The following is a 10,622-nucleotide window of genomic DNA, read 5'->3' on the forward strand; positions in this document are numbered from 1 at the left end:
TATATATATAATATAATCATCAAAATTACCATTAAAATTGGTAATATCTTTCTATTATTGATGAAGAGTTTGAGATGTAGAACCATTAAGTCACACTTGTCTAAGCTACACAGCTGTTAAGTAGGGAACTGGCACCAAACAGAGGTCTGTCTTATTGCAGAGCTCAGGCTTTTATCACATTCTCTAAAATCAGACAGATCTAAGCCCAAATTCCATCCATCCTTAATACTTAATGACCTTGGACAAGTTATTTAATCTTTCTCAGCCCTTACTTTTGATTTTTTTTTCTAAGATGAGAAAATTAATAATCACTTTACAGAATTCTGATGAAGGTTAGGGATAAGATGTAAATAATTGGAACATAACAAATTCTCAATAAAATTGGTGGTACCTATTATTACTAAGATGAGAAAATTAATAATCACTTTACAGAATTCTGATGAAGGTTAGAGATAAGATGTAAATAATTGGAACATAACAAATTCTCAATAAAATTGGTGGTACCTATTATTAGGTGCAGAGCAGAGGTTCAGTCGAGTCCATATAACTCCAAATTCCCATGTTTCCTAATTTATAACATGCTTTAGTGTACAGTAAAAAAGAATGATATATTAAAATGATGGACATCCTCTCTATACCCTCTAATGAACTGTTTATATTCCTGCCAAACATCACTGGACAAACCTGGCATAAGTAAAAGCATGCGGTGTTTTGTTATTTGATATTTCTTATTTATGACTCTAGATATGCCATTAATTTTAAACCTCAGGACTGAAGCAAAATCAAGGAGTTTTTGAAAGTCATAATCAAAATATTATGAAAGTAATTCAAAGCCATTATTCTAATATGCATAGTTGCATTTAAATATATGAAACAATATTTTAAAACTTTAGCACAAATTTGCAAGCCTCTATACTGCAGGAGGGTTTTTCCCAGTAGCTGAGGAGGCATATCAAAGAATTCGTGAGTATGTTATCACACTGCCACACCACCTGACTGCTAGACTCATTTGCTTGGATATTTGAAGAAAGTGTAAAACTCAACTTGGATATTTGAGGAAAGTGTAAAACTCAACAAGTCCAAAATCGAACTTAACATCTCTTTTGTCCACATCAGTGTATTTCTTCTTCTGTGGATCCCTTATTTACCTTGTCAATTAATGGTATTACCATCCAATTTTTCACCTAAATCAGAAATTTGAAATGATGCTTGACAACTTTTTCTCCCTCAACTCCCCCCATATTCATTCAACCAAAAAGTCTCCCTTATTTTTCTTCATAAGTGCATTTTGAGTCCATTCTTTCTTCTTTGTTTTTACTGTAACTGTTTTAGTTCAGACCCTTATCATCTCTCTCCTGATCCATTTTAATAGCCTCATAAATGGTCCTTTTTTTTTTGCTCTTCAGCATCTTTTGAATCTGTTTTCCATCTGTCATCTGAGAGATGTATTCAAGGGGCAAATAAGGACATTTGACTTCCCAGTTTAAAACCATTCACTGTCACATTATCATCTATAAGAAAGAGTCCCAGCTTGTCATCATTGCATACAAAGACTTCTATGCCCTGTGCACTTCCTGCCTCTCAAACTTTATGTCCAGTTACTCCTATCATATGGGTGACCCCACTTGCCACAGCCATTATCACATTCATTAGGTCACCAACATTCACTCAGTGTTCACTCTGTGCCATGCATATTCTAAACATACATCAACTCATCAAATCCACACAATAGCCCTGTGAGGCAGCGTCTGTTCACCTGACAGTAATATAAAACTGCTCATATCATCTTAGTCAATGTTTCCAAGCCTTTTCTCACGCAGTCCTCTCTGCCTCTACACCTTCCCCTCCTGCTCCACCACAGTCCATTCTTTAAATCTGATTCCCATTTAGACTTCAAGACTCAGGTTATGGATTGTCTCTTATATAAAGTCTCTGAAATTCTAGCCTAGCATACACACCCCTTTTTATGTTTTATTGGATCACATGCCCATCTCTATCTCTGTTTACAGCTTCATGTTGAAGCATTCCTCCCCCTACCAAATTGTAAGTTTCTCAAGAGCAAGGCTTTGAGCTATTAATCTTTGTCTTCCAAAAACTTGAATTCGGTAAATGACTGCTAATGGATGCTCAATATATGCTTGTTAAAATGAAATAGAGAAAGAGGAAGGAGATATTTTAGACATAACTTTATATTCTATGTCCCTTTAAATGACATCTGGTGAGTAGACATTCTCAAGAATACTAATTACTAGCATTCTGTTGTCTCTATAGCTATTTTACTAAATATCACAGGTTTCTTATTAACTGCACAATCCTAATATACATATAAATGGGCAGAGGATTTTAAAGAATGCTATAAAACTCTTTTTTTATGCACTGGAATCATGAAAATTTTCCCTTTGGTTGGAATGTTATTCTCTTCCCATTTTGCTCAACCAACTCATCCTCATCTTTCAAGCTCAGCTTAAAAGACAGTTTCTCAAGGAACTCTTCCTTGACCCCTCCAGATTGTTGTAAGATATCACCATATGCATGTTCACAGCATCCTCTACCTTTTCTCCCTAGACGTTGGCTAAGTAAAATTTGAGTGAACATTTATACTCATATAATTATTTATTTTCCACTAGATAGCATTTATTACAAGAGTAAAAAAAAAAAAGACTCTATTTCAACACTGTATTTCTTGTACCTATTACTATTCATTCATTCAACAAAAATTTATTGCCAGCCTAGTATGTGATGAACACTATGCTAGAAACTGAGGTAAAACAGTGAGTAAGACAGACAGTATCTCCTGCTCTTAGAAAGTTTGCATTTCTAGCTGGAAGAGACAAGCTGCAAGCAAGAAAGCAAATAGAAAACATCAGATAACAATAAGTGCTATGAATAAAAAAAAGGGAGATGCAATTGTGAGTAAAAAGTCTAAGGACACGATCTAAAATTGAGTAATCATGAAAGGCCTCCCTGGGAAGATGTTATTGGAGCTGGTCCCTGATAGGTGCATGATAAATATTTGAAGAAAGGAAAAGGAAAAGGAAAGCAGAATGGGAAGGAAAGAAATAAGGAAGTAAGATAGTTAAATAATTTAGTTTGTATATGATGTTCTCTTGGCAAGAGCATTCATGCTGTGGATTCTTATCTCAAGGTGAAGAATTGGTGACATTCTTGCTCAGGCCTGGTGATTAAGGGACAAGAATAATGGGTCAAAGGGGATATGAGTTCCCTCTCTGTAATGTAAAATTGAGACATCTTTCAAACTGAAGCCATGAGAAGATGTAGCAAGTCAGGAATTTTTGTTGCCTCTGGTCTAAATGATAGTATGAGGGACCAGGACTGTCAGGAGGAAGATGAGTCATAGAAGGGCAAACATCAGAAGTAGCCATCCTCTGATCCCACTTTTCAAGGCTTCTACAAAATGAGTTTTTAACATGTTGGGAAGGAGAGATATTACAATATTGGGCAAAGTATCACATACTGTAAGTCTTGCTGTAAAATCTTTGTTCTTTGAGTCCAGTATGAAGCAAGGCCCAGGCTGCACCTCTGATGACCCGGGCATGTGGAACACATGAGAAGCCAATTCCTCGGCTTCTGTAATCAAGACCAAATCTCCATGTTCTCTCCTTGGCCTGTGACAGAGTTTGGGTGTGTTGTCACCCTAGAGCTCATGTCAAAATCTGATCCCCAACTTGGCAATGTTGGGAGTGGTTTGGGTCATAGGGGCAGATCCCTCACGAATGTATTAATGCCCTCCCTGGGGGAGGGGGTAGTGAGCAAGTTCTTGCTCTATTAGTTCCCATGAAAGGTGGTTGTTTAAAAGACCCTGGCACCTCCCCTCTCTCTCTCTCTCTCTCTCTCTCTCTCTCTTGCTTCCTCTTGCCATGTGATCTGCTTGTAGCCAGTGGCTGCCTGCTGTTTTCCTCCATGAATAGAAGCAGCCTGAGGCCTGCACCAGATTTGTCCCAGAGTCATGGGCCAAATAAACATCTTTTCTTTATAAATTATCCAGTATCAAGTATTCTGCTATAGCAACACAAAAACTAATACAGACTTGGACCCAAAGGGCCCCAGAATCACAAAGTCAGGGAGAAGATCTTAGTACTGCTGTCATTTACCATTAATCTCCAGAGCAAGTTCTTAAAATAATCTTCATAGCAAGAAATGAGAACAGCATTCATTCTTTCTAAGTTGAAATGGTGAGAGGAGAGACAACATTATAGGGAAATAATAAAAGTTGTATTTGTCCTTCTTATATAATTATGGAGTCTCCGTTGTGTACACAGCCGTGATTTAGGTACTGAACTGTCTTTGTAAACAGCCTTTTGAACTGACTTGTAATCTTAAACAAAAATCTAGGTTTTAAAATAAATAGCTATTCAGAAAGTTGAAAGCAAAGCGGTTTGTGGAGGAAGGATGTCACACAAAATGTAAGAAGTAAAAGAACACAAGAAAGAGACAAATTAAAGGGAAAGCATGGAATTTGGGGAATACACATAGACTGGAAGAATGGGAAGCAGGAAATGAAACAGACTTCAAGCTGGCAGGAGAATCACATTTGCCAAAACCCTCAGGTGCTCCAAGAATAATACTCTGAAAGTGCAAATCATTGTTATAACTGCATTAGGCTAATAACATAGCAACCTCCTATTTGGGTAAAATGCTTGGATGTAGATAGTAAATTCTTAGATATAGGAAAACATTTTATTTAATTAGTGGAAGTTTGATTATCTCTGGATGTGTTCCATTAGTGTTCCTTATTATCTGGGTGTATCCCTTATCAAGAGTTTGGCTTAACAAGTCTATTTAGTAAGCTCCGTCGAGGTATTTTTCTGCTTAACTCTTTGTGGACAAAACTCAGGGAGCTGGGCTGTAGACATTTTCGGGTTTCATTGCACACACTTTCATGGCTTGTCAGAGTACTTCTGGCGGCAAAGGATTTCCCATATGAGGGTGCCTTAGCTCACAGTTAGCAGGAGGTGGGAAATCAGGCAGAGATGCCTTCCAGAGCTGAGGAGCCTCTTGGCATTTCCCTGGCAGTCTCATGCTTATCATCAGCCAGAACCCAGGCACTCATTAGGCTGTTGATGAAAAGCATCCCAAAGAAAATGCCAGCAAATTGTGCCACTGTGCTGGCAGGAAATTAAAACTGCTCCGAGCAAGTGGAGCCAAGAGAGCTGTTGAAATGAAAGGTAACATCAAGGGTGTGATCACTGACTCACACAGGCGTTCAGGATTCAAGATGCAGCTTTCTGCTTTACTGGGGAAAGCATGAGGCCCTCTCATCTGTCAGCTTAAGTCAATTCAACAGAGGTGCTGAGACAGGCAGGGCGGTGGGCTCTGTGAATTAAGCTTGGTTGTGCTTGGGTAAGTGCTAAGAGTTTGGTTGTTTTCTTTCCCCAAAGGAGTATTTCCTAAGAAAAATCAAAATAAGAAAAAGTTTATCTCTTTGTTCTTTTTTTCCTTGACCCCCAACACTTAAAGAACAAATTAAGTAAAGAACGATTTCAGAAGCACTACAGATTCACTAAAGTGGGGTCAGATAGTGTGGAAGGGAGAAGACAAAACCTCAGAACCTATGAATCTAGCAAGGCATAGATGAGGGGGTATTTTAATTCCAAAGGAATTTTTTTGTTGGTGGTACTTTTATCCTGAGGCTAAAACGGCCACCAGAGGAAGGAAAAGAGATGCTTAACGGAAGGCAGCACTAACACTCAAGCAAAGCACACTGAAATCTTCATTAAATGGGGTGTGGTAAGCAGAGTAATGCTTCCCCCGCACCCACACCCCGCCAAGATGTCCAGGTCCTATTCCCTAGAACGTGTGAGTATGCTGCCTTACGTGGCAAAGGGGAATTAAAGTTGTCATTTAGCTGACTTTAGGGGAAGAGATTATCCTGCATTATCCCAGTGGGCCCATTGTAATGAGAGAGGTTCTTTTTCTTTTTTTTAATTGAAAAATGATTGATTATACATATTTCTGGGGTACAGAGTTGAATATCACCACCTGTGTACAATGTGTTATGATCAAATCAGGATAATTAGCATGTTCATCATTACAAAATATAAACATTCCTCATGTCCATTAACCAAGAGTTTCTGAAATGTGGAAAAGGAAAGCAGAAGTGGAGGTCAGAGTGATATGATGTGAGGACTCAGCCAACCATTGCTGGCTTTAAAGGTACAGGAAGGGGGCTACAAGCCAAGGAATACAGATAAGCAGTTATGCCTTTTCAGTTCCTAAACTTTGCCATTTTTACAGTGAGTTCAGTTGCATTTCACAAGTCTCTTGGCAAGGTCTTTAAGGTTAACTCTTTTTCCTCTTTTATAAATTAACTTCAGTAGGTTATTTTTACAGTGAAAGCATGAAATAGTATCAAATTTTAATTCTGTTGAAAATCATTGGTTTACTCAGAGGAGCATTTAGCATTTTTATCCTTCACAATAATAGGTTCCTATTGCAATTAATAAATGTTGGAGGTGTTATATAACAAATATATTTCTGAGTTTTGTAACAGTTTAGGGTGGGCATTTCTGATCACTAGATAACTTTCTCCCCACTCCTAGGGCCTCAGAACCCTCTGCGTCCTGCCAGCAGAGAGTATGGGAAAGTAGAGAAGCTCACCTGTTTCTTAAAGCCCAGACCTGGAAGTGACATCACGTTTGCTCATATTCTCTTGGTGAGAGTATGTCTCAAGGCCGCAATTAGGTGGATAGGGAAATGTCCCTGGGTGGGCAGCCATTCCTAGTGACAAAACCACCTGTCTCTGCCACAGAAACCTATGTAAATTATCTTAGTGCCGTGTTATACTGCAATTGCCAACGAAATGTAATGCTCAATTGCAGCAAATACATCTTTCTTTCCTGGTTACCATATGTGCTTTTTACGTAAATTATCTTAGTGCCGTGTTATACTGCAATTGCCAACAAAATGTAATGCTCAATTGCAGCAAATACATCTTTCTTTCCTGGTTACCATATGTGCTTTTTACCCTTTAATCGTGACTTTGTTACACGATTAAAGGGTAAAAAGCACATATGGTAACCAGGAAAGATAATGCGTAGCTCCCGATATCTCCTCATTTAGAAATTCTCCTCACTCTTACAATTGTTCAGCCACATTGTAAGCTTCTTAAGGATAGGACCATAGTCACCTCATTCACTGTATCTCCAGTACCCATCACAGTACCTAACATAGTGCTTCGCGTATAGTAGAGTCTTAATAAATTATTTTGAATGAATGAATAAATGAAAGTACTAAATTCCTATTGCAATATATTATCTCTTAAGATATGTCCTATGTTGTAAGCTATGTCCAATCATTTTTTGGATTAGGGAGTGGGCTGAATAAATCAAGCAAAAAATTAAGACCCTTTGTTCTTTTTGTCTTTTCATAAAGGGCATGATGCCATTGTCACACTCCTGAAGCATTATAAGAGACCACAAGATGAATTGCCCTGTAATGAATATTCCCAGCCTGGAGGAGGTACCTGCCTTCTTACTTAGTTTTCACTGTTGTGCAATATTATGCATAAAGCTAAGTCTGTGTTTCTCTTACTATTATTGTGGGGCCAGGGAGGAGGGCATAGCCTATGTCAGATTAGCTTTATTTTAGGAAAATTTATGTCTAGGAAAAGAAGCCTCCATTTGGGGTATTTTCTAACTCACCATTCTGCAATTTCTCCAAATTTAACATTTTCTGGACATGATGTTTACAAGGCTTGTGCACAAGCAGGAAGGCCTGTGTAAGCTGAGAGCAGTCATTTTCCATTTCAGTTCATCTATTAAGGCAGGGTAGAGAACACTCATATTCAGACACAAATTAAATCTGCTGGAGTCTGGTCCACCCTGGATTTTTAAAAAATCTTTTTATGCACTTTCTAAATAAACACTTGCTGTTCAGTTTCAGTATCCAGAGAAAGATTTAGGTTTCAAGCTATAGTCTTACTTGGTTTCCTTAGCAAATTTCTTTTAACTGTTTCTTTTTATAATGTTGAAATTTTATGTAGAAAAAAATGATTGCTACTTTCAACTCTATTATATGATTTGATTTCTAGATGGCTCCTATGTGTCTGTTCCATCCCCCTTGGGGAAGATCAAAAGCATGACAAAAGGTAATTATGATATGGGATGATTGTGATATCTTATTACTAATGATAACTATTGCCTCAAATATAACTTTTGATTATTTTTTACCTATTACAAATGATGACTATTTTACACATATAAGCAATATTACCAACAGACCATTCTTCCCGTAATTACACCATTTCAGTTATGGAGATATAACAACAGTAAAAATGTCACGTGAGTATTAAAGAAAGATCAAATTCTCATAGTGCTATTTAGATATTTGTATTTTTAATAAAATATAAATTATAAATATTAATGTTTCCTTAAGAAGAATTGGGAATAGGTTTGCCTTAGAAAACAAATATTTGAAAAAAAATTACTTATTTTAAAATAAGTATCCCAAATTACAAGTGAAACTTTGGGAATTTTTTTGAATGTATTGTGCATATAGAAATTGATACAATTGGATCAGTAAAGTAAAAAATATTATTCATGTGTAAATTTATATTTAACTGTTTGGAATGTGAAATCCTTTAAAATTATTTTTTGGTTTTTCAGAATGATTTGTGTGCTTATTTTCTGTCATTTAATTGGCATCCCTTTGAGGTTTAGTTTATGGATATTTGGCTAAGCCTATTGGGACAGATTGAAGGGATTGAACAGATAAGAACCTTCATCATGATGTGATATGGACTGTACCCCAAGGTTGGCATGTCATGCAGGCAAGCTGGTTGGTGATCAGATCAGGAACCTGATAACAAAGTTCGAGTAACCCAAACAGAGAACTAACATGCTTTTAATGCAGGGGGAACAGGGATCATTTGTGATAAGGTTTTAGTATCTCCAAGAAGTCAATTACAGTTGGAAAATTAAATGTTACTAAAAAATGATGTTTTTGGTTAAGTGTACCTATGCAATCATGTGTACACATCCACCTGTATGCTTTTTATCTTAAAAAATAATGGCAATTCCTGTTTGCAGAAAAGGCAGATGTTCTCCTCCTAAGGGCTGGATTGCCTTCACATTTCCATCTTCAGCTCTCAGAAATTGAGTTCCATGAGATTATCGGCTCAGGTAACCTAAGAAAATAAAGGTCTGCTTTAGTTTAATGAGCTCAAGATAATATGTGTTTACTTGTTTCTCTTAAACAATTTTAGGTTCTTTTGGGAAAGTTTATAAAGGACGATGCAGAAATAAAATAGTGGCTATAAAACGGTAAGCAGGCAAATAAAAAAATTTAGCATGCAGGTGGAGTTATGACCTTTGAGAAGCATATGCATGGCAAGCCCCTTGTTTGGATCCATCTGTTCACTGAGGATTTCCCTTTGCTGCCATTTCTAGTTATCGAGCCAATACCTACTGCTCCAAGTCAGATGTGGATATGTTTTGCCGAGAGGTGTCCATTCTCTGCCAGCTCAATCATCCTTGTGTAATTCAGTTTGTGGGCGCTTGCTTGAATGATCCTAGCCAGTTTGCCATCGTCACTCAGTACATATCAGGGGGTTCTCTGTTCTCCCTTCTTCATGAACAAAAGAGGTATGGGTCTTTTGGTCTGATTTATCTTTGGACATATCATTGGAATTATCCTTGCATCACTCCAGAGGGTTTCTGACTGCATGAACCTTCCTTTTCTGAAATTTCTTAATGCTAGAATGTGTACCATTATAAACACAGCTAATGTATGCCTAATAATTGTGTTTCAATTAATAGAAATACTTTTGTGCTTCCCTAACAGGAATCAATTGAAGGTAAGAAATTCAAGGAATTTAAATTGGCAACTGAAGCTTATAATAATTAGGCTAAATTTAACATACCAGTAAAGCAGATATATGTAAGCTCAGAGTAAAATAATTACCAGGTATCACAGTATATATATAAAAGAAAGTTTTAAAAAAGAATGGTCTTGCACAAGTCTAATTTGAATTCACTTCCTAGATTTATGCATACAATAATTAGAATGTGGTTTCACTCAGTGATTAAAATAGATTCCATTTTTATATTATTACAAAGAAATCAAGTATAATATTAAAAATAAATTAGAAAATCTGGTATAATATTTTAAACAAGAAGTGTTATATATCTGAGTTAATCCATAATTAAGCATTTTCTAAACTAGAAAATCTATTTTTCCAGATTTGTTGAATTTTTAGCTTAACCTTTAATAAAGATATGGTGTTGGCTTTGACCATTTCATCTCCATTCAATCTATTTTTAAATTCTAGGATTCTCGATTTACAGTCTAAATTAATTATTGCAGTGGATGTTGCCAAAGGTATGGAGTACCTTCACAACCTGACACAGCCAATTATACACCGTGACTTGAACAGGTACTTTTTTTCTCCTAAATAATGAACTTAGAATTGTATAACTGACTAGGAGTCTAAAACAGATTTCAGAGAAGATACATTTTAGATTTAGGGCAGATCAGGTTTTTCTACCTAATCTGTGGGTAAGGGAACAGGCTACCATAAGCCTAGGGAATAGAGAGTTTTGCCATTATCTTTTACAGGAATAGAAAGCTGTAAAACTGCTTGTCAGGGATCTTTCAAACTATGA

General features: G+C 36.7%; 1 protein-coding gene across 1 annotated transcript in view; it reads left to right on the top strand.

Annotated features, from left to right (window-relative positions):
- The window catches only part of LOC103610842 (serine/threonine-protein kinase TNNI3K), a gene marked incomplete at its 5' end in the record, with an annotated part of 33,661 nt that extends 23,246 nt beyond the window's left edge, over positions 1-10,415 (top strand). Inside the window, 6 exons of the mRNA XM_008594924.1 lie at positions 7,393-7,479; positions 8,051-8,107; positions 9,048-9,140; positions 9,224-9,281; positions 9,408-9,602; positions 10,289-10,415. Coding sequence (XP_008593146.1) covers positions 7,393-7,479; positions 8,051-8,107; positions 9,048-9,140; positions 9,224-9,281; positions 9,408-9,602; positions 10,289-10,415 — 617 coding nt within the window. The remainder of the gene's footprint in view (positions 1-7,392; positions 7,480-8,050; positions 8,108-9,047; positions 9,141-9,223; positions 9,282-9,407; positions 9,603-10,288) is intronic.
- Between the last annotated feature and the right edge of the window lie 207 nt (positions 10,416-10,622).

This window comes from Galeopterus variegatus, unplaced genomic scaffold (assembly GCF_000696425.1).
Source record: "Galeopterus variegatus unplaced genomic scaffold, G_variegatus-3.0.2 Scaffold11882, whole genome shotgun sequence".
NCBI classification, from domain to species: domain Eukaryota; kingdom Metazoa; phylum Chordata; class Mammalia; order Dermoptera; family Cynocephalidae; genus Galeopterus; species Galeopterus variegatus.